The sequence below is a fragment of the Anomalospiza imberbis genome, chromosome 2 (genome assembly GCF_031753505.1).
Source record: "Anomalospiza imberbis isolate Cuckoo-Finch-1a 21T00152 chromosome 2, ASM3175350v1, whole genome shotgun sequence".
Classification (NCBI taxonomy): Eukaryota; Metazoa; Chordata; class Aves; order Passeriformes; family Viduidae; genus Anomalospiza; species Anomalospiza imberbis.
The window spans coordinates 24161064-24178450 of record NC_089682.1 but is presented as its reverse complement, the minus strand read 5'-3'; the positions used below and the strand labels follow the sequence as shown (position 1 = coordinate 24178450).

At 36.3% G+C, this 17387-nt stretch overlaps 1 protein-coding gene and 1 long non-coding RNA gene across 10 annotated transcripts in view; one reads left to right on the top strand and one right to left on the bottom strand.

Moving 5' to 3' along the window:
• MYO16 (myosin XVI) overlaps positions 1-17387 on the bottom strand; it is a 366678-nt gene that overhangs the window by 38595 nt on the left and 310696 nt on the right. For 7 of the 8 annotated variants that reach the window (XM_068180129.1, XM_068180127.1, XM_068180124.1 and 4 more), the window contains 3 exons: positions 12905-13151; positions 10690-10997; positions 7664-8866 (listed from right to left, as the gene is read on the bottom strand). In XM_068180129.1, the coding sequence (XP_068036230.1) occupies positions 7664-8866; positions 10690-10997; positions 12905-13151 (1758 nt within the window). Of the gene's footprint in view, positions 1-7663; positions 8867-10684; positions 10998-12904; positions 13152-17387 lie in introns of those variants that run through there. The other variant, XM_068180130.1, reaches the window with a different exon arrangement.
• The window catches only part of LOC137468410 (uncharacterized), a 77246-nt gene that overhangs the window by 10771 nt on the left and 49088 nt on the right, over positions 1-17387 (top strand). The window lies entirely within an intron of this gene.

The following is a 17387-nucleotide window of genomic DNA, read 5'->3' as shown; positions in this document are numbered from 1 at the left end:
TGCCAATAACTTTGGGTCATCACTGAGGAGCTGGAGTTTGCACAGGTCTTGGATACCTGAGCTAAGGAGTTTAGAAGTAGCTTGGCTTGTTTATAAGACAGTCATACTCCTAAATGTCAACCTGACCAGTCTTGAAATGACTACTATTGAACTTATCTAGGTCTAAAAAAAAGGTCAACACATTTAGTTGCTAACATTTTCAGTAAGAAGCATTTTACTTTACTGCAGTAAGAAGCATTTTTGCCATCTTTGAGGCAGACCATTTCAGTACTTTACAAACACTTTTGAGAGTCTGGACGTGAAAGGATATTTACTTCCGCACAGAATTTTGGAAAGCTTGATTTTCATTTCAGCCTAAAACAAATATAAATGTCACAATCTTGACATATTCTGTGAAATGGAATTATTGTTCTCTACTGAGGTTCTTCACAAAAGATAATTTGATGCTGAGATGGATGTAAAGAAGTTAAAAACATCTGAAGAGATTTCTCACTCAAGCTGAGAATTTAATTAGAGACCTTCACTAAAATGTATGTCCATATTTCATTCTTCATTATGTTTCAAATGCTGGAATTCCTGTAAAATGAAGTGACGTGACATTTACTGTCAAATACCCATATTCTTCTTTGGTATCAGGAACACGATGGCACAAATAATTTTTTTTCTCTTAGATATGGCCAATTTCTCACAGTTGGTTTACAATTAATGATGTAGTGGTTCCTAAACAAAATAATTTGTGGTTCTGCATTGTGAATTACAAATAAAATTCTTACTATTTAAAGAAGCCCATAACAGTGTTAGTAAAGAGACAGCTTTCTAAATCATTCTGAATCTGAATTTGGAACCATGATGTCACATGAGATGTTGAAGAAAAGCAATTGCTGTGGAAATAAAAATTCTGTAAATGTCTACCTGAATTATCTAAGTCACAATTAAAAGTGGGATATTATTAAAAACTTTGGGTTTGAAATGCACTAATATGAACCAGTATGGTGTAGTTATTATACTCAAGTATCAGACAGGATGAAGGAGATACAAAGTAAAACCAGCTCAACGGAGAGGATACAAAACAGTCATTAATTTAAAAGAAATGCCCGCAGTTCTCAGAAACAGACCATATCAAAGGAACAGAAAAGTCAGTGCAATTACTTTTCCTCAGTGCTCCTCCTCCTCAGCAGTGACTTGGTAGGAATATGAGAGAGCCTGCAGTGGGTCAGACCAAGGTGCTGCCTGCTCTAGGATCCCTTTTTAGTAGCCATAGATAGTTACAGTGTAAGGTTGTTGGAAACCAAAAATGAAATTATATTTTCCTCTGTGATCTTGGGGCTCCATAGTCTCCTTCAACCTCTATTTCATTAATACAGCTTTTGGAAATGAAAGGAAGAGGCATAAAGATCTGATTTTATTTTCAATACAAGCATATAAAATGCAAAATAAATATGAATTTTTATGAGAATTAATTTTTTTTCACCTGAAAATTAGACTTGATTTGTTCTTCTAATAATCTTTGGGTTAAATTTATTTATGGTAATCACACACAAAGCCTCTTTCACATGTTGTAACAGATAACCAAAGCAAATTCCATATTACAAGGTTTTAGGCTGTAACAACAAACAGTGAAGTAAATCAGAAATTGAAATACTTTAGTGAAAAAAAAAGTCATAACAGAAACCCAGAACAGTCTTCAACAGTAAAATATACTAGCTTTCAGACATTTTCAGTTTTCCATTCTGAAATGGAAAATTATTCTAGGTACATTGTGTTTATCCAGAAACAACAGGTCTTTTCTGATACATTATCCAGATAATGGCAGACTTATAGATCAGGAGAAGACTGTAGATTAAGGTGGTATCTTTCAGGCTGTGCAGGCTACATAGATATTCTGAAAATAGGAATTGAGTATACTTTCTTTAGACTCTTCTAACCTTTTTCTGCTGCAATAATAGAAACCGTAATTATTTCCTCAGAAAAACCACCTATCATGGGCTGAATGACAACTGTATTGCCAGCAGTTCTGTCTACTCCTGTATAATTTTCTCTATAGGGCATCTGTGGCTAGCCAGGAAGGGGCATTTTTGTAATGAGTCACGCTGAACTCTTACTACCAATGTTTCTTCCCACTTTTCTGCACCTACAGCAAGAGATTCAGATTGAGAGTTGCAAGTAGTCCGTAGTGAAAGTGCAAGTTTGCAATGATGCTAAACTGGCAAGAGCTGTTGACTCCATTGAGGGCAGAGAGGCCCTGAAGAGAGATGGACATTCAACAATTCTATGAAGTTTAACAAGTGTTGTATTCTTCACCTGGGATGGTAAAACCCTGGATGTATGGACAGACTGGGGAACAAGAAGCTGCAAAGCAGTGCCACAGAAAGGAACCTGGAGGTCCTGGTCGATGGCAAGTTGAACTTGAGCCAGAAGTGCCCTGGCAGCCAGGAGGGACAACCCTGTTCTGAGGAGCATCAGGGACAGCATGGGCAGCTGGGCAAGGGAGGGGATTGTGTATCAGGAAAAGATTTCTCACCCAGGGGGTGGATGGGCACTGGAACAGGCTTTCCAGGGAAGTGGTCATAGCACCAAGCCTGTTTTTACTTTGAGTGGTTGGACAACAGTCTCAGGCACATGGTGTGATTCTTGCAGTGTCCTGCACAGGGCCTGGAATCAGACTTGATGATCCTGATAGGTCCCTTCCAACTCCACATATTCTATCAGAGGTTGATGACTCTCTCGTGTTTAGAGATTTGATCTGAAAATTAGTCACAAAAAGTCACCCTCAATCCCTATTAATTAAGGCAATTATGTAAAAAGATATTAATCTCTTTCTGAGAAGTGTGATGAACCTTAATTGACTAAGTTTTAATGATTTGAGAATTTTACTTTAAAGATGTAGAAATTTGATGCCTTATACAATCATTCCTCCAGCATTTACAGGTAAAAGATAAAAGTTGAAAACACAGCTTTTTATATTACTCATGGTTTCTAAGTTTTTAGATTTTGCCACAAAGAAAGTAGATCTATTTCATTGTAAAAATATGAAGGAGATGGAGATATGATAATTATCTTTATTAAGTTGCTTAAGACAAAAAGCTGAGTTGCTTAGAGGGAAAAGGCCTGGGATTTCATTACAGAAGCACAAGTAGGGATTTAATTTGCAATCCACAGTTGAGACGTTATAGGTGCACAATAGCTTGCTCTACCTGATGATAAGGGAAAATTACTTACTAACTATCAAAGGGATACCTGCCTTTGACAGGACAGTACTTTTCATACATATACATTACATTTTGTTGTTCTCCAAGTTGGAGTCAATCTCAATAGAGGGTATTTGGCAAGCTTTAGTCCCAAGGTACATCTAAATATCTGTTTTATTTGTCATTTGTAGCTATCTTTCTGTGACTTTCAATGCTTAAACTGGAGAATGTGGAATAAGACACTGATATGAATATCATATTGAAAATATGTCACTTAGGAAGTAAGTGAAGAAAGGATTCACATAGTGAATGGATGTCAAGGATACTGGACAAACAATAACAGTATTGATAACAATAAACTGTTAACAATCTAAAGTTTTCACACCTTTTCTGTCGTTACCAAACCATTTTGAAAGGAATAGGTCACTGAAGAATGGGTAGCCCTTTAATATACATATTTACTCGTACTGAAACGCTAACAGTATTTCAGAAAACTTGATGCCTATACATTGGTTACATATATAAAGGAAATGTCTTCCTAATTTTTCTTCTTAGGCACCCAGACGTGGGGTTGCAAACTTGTGTATTTTCTTTTTCTGAGACACAGAAGTTAAGTATCTATGTAAATTTTTTCTCAACAAGTGGGAAAAAGAGAAAACATTGTGCCTTCCTCTCAATAGACTAATGGTAAGAAATTCACCCAGGTTAAGGTAAAATTTTATCACCTTGGAAGGAGCATACTTTGCTCTTTTCCCTTCAAAATCCACACAAATACTCACTCTGCCAATCTAAGCATGGGTGATTGGTTAAGATTTATTCTACCTTTTGTTCTGAAGGTAAAATGATTTGCATAGAATAATTTAATATCAACTGTACCAATTAAGAGAAATAACATCACGACCTAGCAAAATCTGAGTATCATTCCTCCACACTGAGGAACAGAAAATTCTGTCCTTGCTCATAAATATTTAATATGAAATGTTTAAACATGTAATTGTCTCTTTCTTATATAAGGATTGTCTTATATGTTGAATAGTCAAAAATATTTGGATATCCTGCTAAGGAGTGCTGTTTTGTGATTAAAGGATTGAATTCGGTTTCATGAGGTCTACTTCCAAATGTCAGGTCCTGTCTATTTGAGTAGGGGCTCTGCACATGACCATTCACTTTCAGTCTGTCTTGCAAACTAAAGTTTCACTTCCAGAAATCACAGAGAACAGAAAAGATTTGTGTGTGTGTATATTATCATTTATCTACCCTCGAGTCTCATTTTATAAGGGGTAAAAACAAATCCCTGAATAACAATACAGCTGCAGTTTCAATGACAACTTTTCCCAACCTTCGAGAAATCACCTTATCTAGTTTCTCACCTCTTACAGCTTTGTAGGGCAAAAAACTTCTCTTGTTACATGTGAAGTATTTTGAATGAAATTGCATACTATATGATCCGGATCATTGTTTGAACCAGCAGGGGCTAGTGTTGTATTAAAAAAAAGGCCAGGCTCAACCACCAAGAAAAGAAAGTTTTTGCCATTTGATTTTTTTTTTTTTTTTTTTTGTTGTTGCCCTTCTGAAAGACAACGCTCTCAGTCCAGTTCACAATAACTCTTCGGCACATCAGAAAACCACCAATGTGTTCTACTGTAATTCTGGATGAGCTTTTCTCACAAAGAGGTCAGGAGCCAAAAGGACATAAGTATTCTCAGGCCTTGAAATTACTCCTCCAGGTGAGAGGGAGGCATGCTAGGGGATCTGTCTCTATTGCTCTTATATTGGCAAGGAGGCTTTCATCTCCAAGGCTGATGATCCCATACAGAAACTCCCTGATTCCCATAGTTAATTCTCCATTACTTCAAAATGGCCCAGAATTTTACTTTCTCGTTTTAGTTAAAATTGTTGATGGGTTATAACTTCTGAAAATAAAGGAAACTGCACATTTTAGAGTGCTGTTCTAGGCCACGTCTTCAACTTTCATGAAATTCTATTGAGGGTTTTTTTTCCATCATATCATTGCCAATAAATAAAATACTAAAAATGATAAAAAGAAAAGGAGGAGTCTTTAAGGAACTTAATATGCATTAGGCAAGAGGTGATAAAAATATCAGAAGTAGCACATGACAACTTCTAGTTTTACACAACTTGTAGGGAGTCAGCTCTGATGACTGCCATCTTATTACTTTGCATGAAAGGTAAAATAAATTTTTGCCAGCTGTTACCCTAGAAAATAGATGAACACTTGAAATACATGAAAAAGGCAAATTTTAAAAACACACACATATTTTCACTTGTATTTCTTAGCTACTTTCAATCCATCTACTTATCATTGAACTATTTGTATGCAATTGCACTTAGTATACAGTAGCTTCCTAGCTCATAAAATATTGATTCAGGTTTTTTATCGTATATCTTTCTTGAACTTTGATCTTTCATACTTACTGCTCCCTTGATGAAATATTTAGAAGTACATTTTCCATGTGAAAGGTAAATTTAGAGGTTTTTTTATGGTACCCTCTGTTAATGCACTAGCTTCAACCCACATGAGACCCAAGCTGAACTCTATCTTGGTCACATTTAGTTGATTGCATTTGCAAAAATCTTCCATTCCAAAGCAACTTTTAAGGTAAAGGTTATTTATTCTTGACCTGGTTGGAGTGGTTTACAACACTTTCTCACTAGGTATATTGAAAGAAACTTGAGAAGATGCATACAAAGAACTAACATTAATAGTAACTTCCCAGCAGATAAAAATTTATAAACTATATGATAAAACAACACACCCAATTTAAAAAACCAACCAACCAACCAAACAAAATCAACCACAAAAGCATCAAAAACCCACAGAAAATATCCTACATATATTTATAGACAGTGAATGTTATTGAGTAATTTTGTCAAAGCAAGCAGAACGACTGTAATATCTCCTTTACCAATTTCATCAATTCGAACACTTAGCATAAGAAAAAAACCATTCTCTTGGGGTTGAGAACTGATGAAGTCTCAGTTCATAGCTCATTCAACATACAGAATTGAATTCGTCATACAAGAACAAGCAAGGTCCAGCTAAAGTTTTTTCAGGGTCTGGAGGACTCACAAGGGGTCTGCCCACCATAGTTCCTCTGATAGCTGAACATCTCTTGTCTCCACCTAGACACTAACTTTCACAAAGCTTGTAGAAACTCAGTTAATTTTGAGACCTTTATCTCCTTGTTGTGTTTGGTCGAAAACAATTTTGGCTGAACGCTGCCAAGGTTCTTAGGAATAGAGACGTAGGGTGGCAGACACACATACACGTATGCAGAGCAAGAACAAGCACCTGCTCCTGTTATAGTACAGCTGTATAAATTAGGATATGATACTAAAGTCAGTGGAGCAGTAGGTACTTAAGAAAATGAGCAATGAATAATAAGAGAATCCATCCTGTTCTCTACAGGATTGCTTTGTATTTCAAAAGTATGACTTGGATTCTTCCCAAAGAGGTGGGACATCAATAGGCCATTGGAAGTTCATCCACACCAAGGCATGTAGCATGGGCAACAAACAGGAGGAGCTGGAAACTGTGCAGCTGGAAAACTATGATTAGTTGAAATCATGGAAAGAGTTTTGCAGCTGGACTCAATGATCTTAATGTTCTTTTCAAACCTAAGTAATTCCATGATTATGTATTGCTTATTTTGAATGTGCTGCACACAGTTCTTGATTAAGACAAGCTGTTTGGACAGATAGAAGCGAAGAAGCAGAGAAACAGTCTAGAGATTTTCTCACTCTAAACATTAAATTCACAAAATTTTGTATTTAGGAGATATTACTATGGGGAGAAATTTCTATATAAAGTGTGCCGAATATTTTCAATAGGAAACTTTTTTTTTTTTTAAATCAGAAAAGTAATGGATTCAAGTACTCCAAAATATTGGAGTCAGTTTTGTTATTGAGATGCAGAACTAGGATTTAGTTTAATTTTTTTAAATATTGTTCACTGCATGACTCTCCATCCAAGCATTATTTAGGGGAATAATAAAAACTGTACCCCCAAATTCAGAATTTCAGGGAAATGAAATGATCAAACTTTAAAAGACAGTCTTCAAAGTAAAGCACATCTACCAGCCACCTAGTAATATATTTAATTCAAAGTATTTTTATATTTTGATAACCTAAACTCGTTTTTCACACAATGTGTGAAACATCTGTGTTTATTTTACTGAGACAGCTGGAATGTTAAAAGAACATTTAAACTTGTGTCATACAAACATTTTGGTAGAAGAAAAGTTGATATCTCAGACAAAACCTGAAGACATATAGCTTTTATATGTCATTTATATTCTATATGTGTTTCTTATGACTACAACAGACCTTTAAAAAAACCATAAACCAATCAAGGTTTTCATTCGGCATTTTTTGCCCACTTTATCAGTTTCCAAGGTAAGAAAGTTTTGATGCAGAAAAAATACACAATACTGAAACAGAGAGAACAAACTTACCTTCTGGCTCCCTGATCTTACGTCCTGCTGCAGATTTTCGTAACACGCTCCTTCCTGAGTTGAACAAGCTAGTTAACTCATCAAGGGGACTGGTCAATGACCTTGAGTTTGTAGGGCTGTATGGAAATGAAGACGATGAATTTGAGTTCAATTTCCTGTGATCCGCTCTTGCCACCTTTGGAGAGTAAGGCAGTTTGGAGAATGGAGAAGATGAGCATCCAAGCTGAGCAGGATTGGTTCTCTGAGGTACTTTTGACAGATCTGAATTTGTACCTGTTTTCCCTGCATTAATCAGAAAACTAGCACAAGTCTCTGGAGGAGATGCAAAATGTGTGGAAGCCCGGTAGGAAGCAGGAGGTGGTACAGGAGGAGGTGGTGGTGGCAGTGGAGGAGGTGGTGTGGAAGGAGGAGTTACTTTGGTGGAAACACTGAACACAATCAAGCCTGGAGATACTGGTCTTTCATTCTCCCCTTTCTGGCCTTTGGAGTACTGGGGTGATAATGGACTTGAACTTTCTGACTGCACAGGATATTTTAGGTTGGTTTCCAAAACAGGAAGCTTTTTGACCTCCAGTGGTGTTAAAGGTGATTCATCAGAAGCAGGTGAACATGTGACAGGGGTTGGAGGGAAAACAAGAAGTGGTGGTCTGTGGGGGAGCAAGTTAGGGAAAGGGGCTGGAATGTCACATGAGTCTTTATAGATCAAAGCTGCTTGACTGTTTCCATCCAATGTTCCATCTTCAATGTTAATATTTTTTTTGCTTTCAAACAACAGAGGAGGAGATCCAGTCACTACTGGAATTATTCCATTACCATTGCTTCCTTCTTCTGGTAGAAAATACTTCATTTCTTCATATACAGACTCTCCTTGTTCTGGACTCTCTGCTTCAGCAGAACTGCTTTTCACTGCATTCCCTACCATTTCAATATAGACAGGCTCATTTTCCTCCTCTTCTTGTGACATAAAGAGATTCAGAACACCGTGTTGTGGTCCATCAGTAGAAGCTGCTCTCTGTACTGTCACAGTGTCATAGACACCTGGTTTAACTACTGTGCTTGCTTTTTTTACATCCCCAGGCTTTTGGCCAGGTATTTCTTCATAAGAGCCACTAAGTTTTGTATTTGGACTTCGCTTTGGTTTTCTGGGAGGTATCTTTTTCATGGTACTATAGTCATCACTGTGTGGTCTGGGACGGGTCAGTACTAGGAAAGTGAAAAAGGTCTGTGTTATTACCAAGTTAAAGTCAGTTTTTTCTTACACTGGTCTAGTACTTTAGCCTTCAAATGTTGTCCATTTAGTTCTATAATAAGCAGCAGTCATAAACACAAGACTCCAAGCAAAAGCATAAATACTTCTAGGAATAAAATGCAGAATTTTCAGCTACCCAACCACAGGCCTTTGCTACCTGGGCATATAATTTGTTTTGGTAATCTCTACTGCCACTAAAAGATGAGAACTCACACCTGAGAAAGTATATTTTGAATTCAAAAGTACACTGCAAGGTCTGTAACACATGGAAATATGTGCTTGTTTCTCCTGTTGCTCCAAGGGAGAGAGGCATGCTTTCAACTAGGAGTCACCACAGTGCTACTTTGACACATATGTGATTGCCAGTAATTGAAATACCCCTCTTTTATGTAATATCTCTAAATCTCTAATTATAGGATGATATTATGACCCTCTCGTCTTTGGTACTGCAGGTGTGGAAATAATTTATAACTTTAGGGAGTCCCATAGCCTAAGGGCAAATCCCCAAGTGAGTATACATTTAACTAAACTAGATGTCTCTTTATAGCCTCCAGGCATGTATGGAGTGAAGAGACTAGAGAGTGAAGAGACTAGTATAGGTCTTTCAAGATCAAAATTAGATGGTATAAATCAAAGGTGATTTTGGAAAAAGATACAAAACTGATATAATTCTTGGAAAATGAGTTTATAGCAGAGAAACTTGCCCTATTGTTTCATACATATAAGAACTCCAAAATTATTATGCGAGTATATGTAAGCATTATTGTTAAGACCACACATACATATATAAATTTTTGTTCTTTAAAAAAACACCTCTGCTAGAACTTCTTGGTTAAATCTCTTGCAGATTTGGATACAGAAAGATTAAATTACTACAGATGTCATTAAACCATACTAGTCTAAAAGTATATTGGGTGTAGTTTATGTCTCCTTACAAAGAGCTTGAATGGGCAAGGAAGAGGTTAAGAAAAATGGACGCTCACCTAATGAACTGGACATGAGAACAGCAATTATTTTGAGAGAAGGAGCTGCAAAGATTTCTATCCATTGTATGAAGGACTAGTGAGTTATAGAGAACTTTAAACCCAACCTGCAGGATCTTCCTTGATAAACCTTGAGGATAATTTACACAAAACATGACAAGTCAGGCTTATCAAGGAAAGCAGAATGCATTCCATTCCATCATCTTCCACCCATTCGTTTCAAAGGTAAAGGAGAATAAAACAAGTGAACTCAAAACCATGCTATGTGCACTGTAATGCACTGAGACATTTTGGGACACTTGCAACACTTTCCTTCTAGACAAAAATCACTGTAAACAAATTATGGCAAAAAAACCCCCAAACAAACAAACACTGAATGGGTAAGTTATTCATGTGAGCTTAGAGACAATGTAGGAGAAAGTTTAATGTTATGCCAATGAAATTCAAGATTCGAGCATTCTGTTTTAGTGATGCAAGATATTCTAACACTTTAAAAGGTGAAATAAAATTGTCAGTGGGGTAGAACAGCTCATGTTGACACATTACTAGTTTCTAGAGAGATTTCTACAAATAGGTTTTGATTTTGTCAAACTGGGCAATTAGAACACATGTGTATTATTTGCTGATTTGGGAATAAATGACAAATTGGCTAATTTCATTTACTGCCACTGAAATATTTCAAGGAAGCAGGACCTCTCAAAGGCATTTGACTGTGTTTAAAAAGGATCAAAGTGAGAAGAATAAATCAATAACTCAGAGTCACATTTGCGACTTTCTCTGCCTTTATGTCTAACCTTCATTAGCGGTTTCCTTAGAAGCTGCTGACAAGCAAGCACTGACAGCCTCGTAGGAGGCACTCAGTCGTGTGTTGGGGTCCCTCTTTGGTTTGGGAGGAGGCTGTTTCCTTGGTGATGGCAGGCTATTGCTGTCGTCCATGCTGAAAACTGAGTGCAGGGAGGGGGATCTGATGGATGACCCAGCTGCAGAATGTACCAAGCCATCCACTGCCATGGGGACAGGGACGGAGCTGGAGTGAAAGTGCTTAGACGTTCGACAGCCGGCAAAGCTGTCCTCAGAGACCTTCCCACCCTTGTCTTCAGCTCTGAAAACACAGAAAAGAGGCCCAGATGCATTATTCAAGCAATAACAATGAACCTGTTCATGCAAATGTAACAACAGATTTTTGGTAAACAATCTCACAACTCCCCTGCTGTGTCAAGGGGATGTGGGTAGTAATCTTCTGACAAACAAATCCAGATCAAGCTGCTAGCTTTCTTCCATTTCCTGTTTCATGATAAATCAGGACACCGGCCCTTTTTTACACAAATGCAGCCTTGCTTAAGCAGTCTCATGTTGTTGACCAGACATTCACTGAATGAATTGTTCACACTTTGATTGCTACACACAATCAAAAGCTGGGTTTTTAATCTGAATGATAATTTCTGGGAAATCCATTTTAATAGAAAGTTACTGAGGCAGCAAATGCTGAGTTTTATAATTATTTTCTAAAAAGACAACTATAAATTCTATTTAGATATTGCAAATCTTTAAAATATTAGATGACGTTTCTAACCAGCGACATTGGCTGCTTGAGCAATTCCACGCAGATATCGCTATATCTTCCAGTTTAAACTTAATTATTAATTATTACTTTTAATAATAATTTTATTATTATGATGTTATGTTTAGTTGTTTCAATTACAATTCAGTTTTTCAATTTCTCCCTTTTTTTTTCTTTGTTATTTGAATACATATTGAGAAATAACCTTCCAGCTGCTCCTGACAAATCGATTTTAAACAAAAATTCTTCAAACATTTTATTCCACCAAGAATCAAAACATGGAGACCCTTTTAACTTAGAGCAGCAATGTAATAGATAGAAGATGTCCATACTGCCATTTTTCAAACAAATCCCCTAGCACTTGTCTTTTTAAATAGTATTTCTGCATGGCAAATCACCAGCAGAGCTGAAATTCATGCACAGGATATAGCCAGCTGCCCGTGTAGCAAATGAAATAGCATAAGATGAAAGCATGGTGCTCAGTGGATAATTTGTTTTCGCTGTAATGTTTAATTACAGTCTTTCCTACAAAGGCATTTCCTCCAATATGTAATCACTGGGATATTTGAAGCTAATTAAGCAGATGCACTGCCATTTTCACTTTTATTAAAGTCACTGACAAAAACAATGATAGCAAAGGGAGTTGTTCTGGATGAAAATTAAGTTCCTATGGAAAAATAAACATTTCTATGTCCAGCAAGTTATGGACTCATTCTTTCTATTCACACACACCGATTAACTGCAAATGCTAACTCTGCCCACTCAGCTGTCTAAGAGAGAAATCAGAGACTCAGTTCCTAGAGAATGGCTCTCCAGCATTTACTGGATTTGTAAAATAGATACTCCTGAAAATTCTGACGTGAGTTAAAAAAAAAACAAAAACATTTTTCCATTTTTAAATAAAAGCATCTTCCTCACAAACAACCTACTTGTTTCAGTGAGAAATCAGGATCTATTAGTCTAGACTTTACTGTATTTTAACACTTTCCTAGCTGTTTTTCATTACCTTGGCAATTTCTATTAGTCTAGACTTTACTGTATTTTAACACTTTCCTAGCTGTTTTTCATTACCTTGGCAATTTCTCAGTGTTGGTATTGTATGTCAGAGGAATTTTTCTTTGGCTTGTTTGGTCTGATGAAGTTAAACCATAATCTATTTATCACAGAATTAGAATTATTTCTGTAAAAAATAAGTGTTTCAGAGACTTGAATAAATTCCTCTAAGCTCAGTGCCCCCTGAATAGGATATGGTAGTCTCCTTAATTTTCTAGAATTAATTACCTGATATACAGAGAAAAAATATGACCTAATATTGATTTGAGATGAGCACATATTTGAGAATCCTCTTACAATCCTTCTATTATTTCTATTGTTTTCTAAGCAGGGAAGGAATTCACAAAAACTGAAGAGACTCATTAGTTCTTCTCAGCAGGTGTTTCTCATCTTACCTTTTCTGGCCTTCTTCTGGCCTGTTTCTCGCCTCTCCCTTTTCCCTGTGGTAAGCAGCGTTCATCTCGTTGCGGAGCCGGTCATTTTCCCGAGCAATGTCAGAGGCATTTTGAATCACCAAGTCATCATATGTTTTCAATCCCATATCCTCAGCATTCTGCAAGAAGCTTTTGATTGAGGTGACCTCTTGCTGTTTGATGCTCCTCTTCTGTAGCAAGTGCCGGCGAGCTAGAAATCCTCTTACAACTACCATAGTGGAAGGAGAAAATATGGACCAGTGAAAGACAGCTAATTGGGGAATTAACTTAATATCACTGTGTGTTCTGCTGTAAACATGAGCAAGCCAAGTTCAGTCAATATCTTATACAAATTAGGAAAGAAATCTAATGGCATATAAATAACATAGTAAAATTGAGCTCTTTCTGTTTTCTACTGACAGTGCTTAAAGCAAAGTAGTGACAGTAAGTTACTAAATGTGAGTTATCAGAACTCAAAATGTTTATTTTCACTGAATGCTATTTTTTATTACATTACAACATAGATGTAATAAAATGTATACATCTTACATATGCATAAGGTAAAATGTATACATTGAAGTATACTACAGATTGTGAAAGCATACATTTGCAAAGGCCAAAAGATAGTTTGTTTCAAAATAAAAGCCTGGATAAATTAATTGCAGTGAATGCTGTAGGAATTAAATGATTGCTGTTGGTCAGCTTTAAAAAATGGTTTAAGTGTTTCAATGTACCTAATACCTCATCAAAATCACAACCAACATAAGATTTTTTTGTTTGACTTAAAGACCTTTTGCTGCTCATTTCCTTTCAGCTAAAACAATTAGATTAATTTAATGCAAATTTATCAAATGTATCTGTCACATCATATCTGCATTTTTCAGGTAGAAGTTTTCATCTACATTGCATCAGCTCCATTTATCTATTACACTTTTTATTCACACTCTTTGTCAGCTTTATGCTGGGAAAAGATTTTAGTGCATCTCCTATAATAGCTTTCTGTAGCATTTCCCTATGTAAGTACATTCATTACAACAAATCCTACCCAAATACCACCCAGTATCCTGAAGTACAGTTGATCAGAAACACATGGTGCAGGGGCCTCTGTGGCCATAATAAATTGGGCACCATTTTAATCCCAGCATCTGCAACAGGTAGTGTCAATATTCTCCGAACCTATGTTTTGGCTTAGAAGGCAGAAATATGCTAACTGAAAGTACTGTGTTTGTGTGGGTGGTTTTTTTTTTAAGATCCACGTTTCCTTCCAGATGTAGAACCACTGCTGGGTTATCTCACAGGGAAGAACTTGTTTTAGAATTACTTGTCTGTTGCCTTAAATACTCTTGGTTTTCATCAATTTACATGAATCAAAACCGGGTCAAACTTAATCACTGCTTCTTATGGTTTCTCTCTTTCTGTTCAATTGAAAGATTTTCATCCGTGAAGTTAGCAGACAAAAGCCTGGGTAAGATGTTTATTTGAGTTTGCGGGAAGATACCAAGAATTCTGATTGGAGGATAAAAAAGTTAAAATGAATTAGGTATTTACAACAACATAGACAAATTTCAGATTTAGTATTACTGCAGACCAACATTAAATGATGAAGAGTCAAGTTGGAATAATCTAAAGGAAAAATGTCAACAGAGAAAAATATAATTATATAAAATATAAAATGTTATTCAATAAAATAAACAGCTATAGCATAGGGCAATGTAAGGTACTTTCTATCATCTTCTAGTGCCTTCTTTAGACACTAAAAATGCCTCGTTTAGACACTCTACATTCTCTTTTGTAGAGATGCTCAGTGCCCAGCTGACAAGATGTAAGAAAGGCTAATGTTAACATACTAATAGTGCTTCTATCCAAAATTCACTGGGTTTGAAAACCTTCAAATTCAGATAACTTGAAATAATTTCTAATAATAATTTATGATAGACAGATTTGAAGGTTTACACTTTTATAATCACAACCAATCAAAGCCTTTAATTATATTCCATAAAATCTGACTTCTTTAAACTCTGAAACATTAATGCACATACCCAATTTACTTGAAAGGGAAATTAATAGTACAGTTATTGTTGACAATTTTATGAGAGTATTCATAATAAAGATGTTACTGAGTCTGAATCTAAGGGTTACTGTTGCAAAAAGAATGAATACATGCATAGAATATTATCAGAGTTCACTGCTCATGAATATAATATTTTTGAGAGAGCTTAATAATAAAAAAATGCTTTCTTGCTAAAATATTCTTATTAAACCTAACTTCTGCAGAGCAAAAATAAGCATCAAGTCCTGGGTGACTTTGGGAAAAAAAAAATCTGTATTTTAAAGTAACATTTTTACAAGAGTCTGTGTGTCTGTGTGTGTTTTTAACTTGACAAAAAATCAAACAAAATAAAAGATTGGCAACACCATCAAGGATGGTTAAAATAAAGAAATTAAGAGATCAGTTCTCTGATAGGATTGTTAGCAGGCATGAATGAGCATCTTAGCGTACTCTGCTAGAATGGTCCAGTAAAATGAGATCCAGCAGAGCTAATTGCAACATTTAGAGACTATACAGCTACTCTGGATTATGTACTTTCATCAAAATGAAGGAGAAACATTCAACAAAGCTTTATTAGGAAGGGTTGCCAGATAGACATCCCTCCTTTGCACATATTTTCATGAACTGAGTAATTCAGGTTTTTCATTAAGTGATAGATATTTCTCCACACTTCCTTCTCTATGAGAACATTTGAAAGATTTTATTTTCGGTTAAACACAGAACAATTTTATAACCTAAAAAACTTCTGTGAAATGAAACTCTCAGATCCTAGACTTTTACTGCTTAGTTTCATCTACAACTTTTGGGTACTATGATTGCCTTATGAATTTGATCCTCATTTATGTAGATCTAAAATAATTCTCATTATGAAAATTAAAATAATTGAGGTTAGCACCCACAGGGCAGAAAAATATCTAGTACTTTAGAGTTCATCTAAGGATGAGGATTGGAATAATGAAAATTCCAGTGGACCATGGATCTGGGTTATGTGAGGAATTTATTAACTATTGTGTGTACAATGTATTCAAGTTAATTCCTCATCTACATGAGCTCTGATGGAAGAACTTCAGCATGATTGCTCTTCCTATGAGTACAAACAATTTTCAGAGTGATTCAGGTCAAAACGCATCATATGTAGTTCTCATACCTGCAGAAAAGAAATATGTCGAGGTCTCTAAACTCACATATACAGTTTTACATAAAAGTGCGTCTACACATGCTTTCCCATTAGTTTGACCCCTTTCTTTGCTTGTGTAAGGAAAGTTTCAGGATACCAGGAAGAACTTATATGGTCTGCATTGTTTTGGGTTCCCCCCCAAACCTAGAAGAAGGGATTGCTAGTTAGATTTCAAATAAAAAGAGTTGATAGGAATTTTGGGCAAGACCTGTTTCCCCTTAAAGCTAAGCTCTTATCTAGGTATATGATGTTACATTTAAAGCCTGATACAGAAATTACATTCAGAATCAGAATATCCTGAATTGGAAAGTACCCATAAAGGATCACCAAGGTCTAACTCTTGGCCCTGCACAGGACACCCCAAGAATCACACCATGTGTAACTGTGAGCATTGTCTGAACAGTTCTTGAGCTCTGTTAGGCTTGGTGCTGTGACCACTTCTCTGGGGAGCCTGTTCCAGTGCCCAGCAAACTTCAAAGTTGCACAATGATCTTTTGGGTCCTGTCACTGGTCACCAGTGAGAAGAGATCAGTGTCTGTCCCTCTACTCCTCCTCATGAGAAAGTTGTAGGCTGCTGTAAGGTTTCCCTCAGTCTCCCCTTCTCAAGACTAAACAGGCCAAGTGACTTCAGCTGCTTCTCGTACAGCTTCCCCTCAAGGCCCTTCACCATTTTCATAGCCCTCCTCTGGATGTTTTTTTTAACAGCTTTATTTTTTGTTATATTGTGATTATTGACTAGTTTGGCTATTATTCAATATGTTTTCAGGAGAGGTCTAGTTTTCAAAGTCCCCTGCATGTAAAGGGCGAGGGGACAGAAGTGCATTGGGACTAACACCATTACTCACTAAGCATCACTATGTCAGTGTAAAGTATATGGATACCAATTTTAGGATAACATAAGAACAATGTACTGGTACTCTATTCTATTCCAAATCTGCCAGAGCTCTTTGGAATGCTAGTTCTACAAGTTTACAATTGTTTCTGTTTGCAAAAGGCAGTTTCTTTCATGAGCTAAGGCACGAGATCGATGTCTACCTACTGCTTACTCATCCAAGTTCCTGATTTTCTCAGGTTTCCCAGATCATAAAAAGCATGCAGATGAGCCATAGCTTTAAACACACTTTTGGCAAAAAGGACTTTTCAAATTACTCTAATTAAGGAGGACAGAAGAAAAACCAAGAAAAATATTTTGTAAGGAGCCATGAGGCCCTATTTTCTTCATTCTTCAGGCAGGCTTT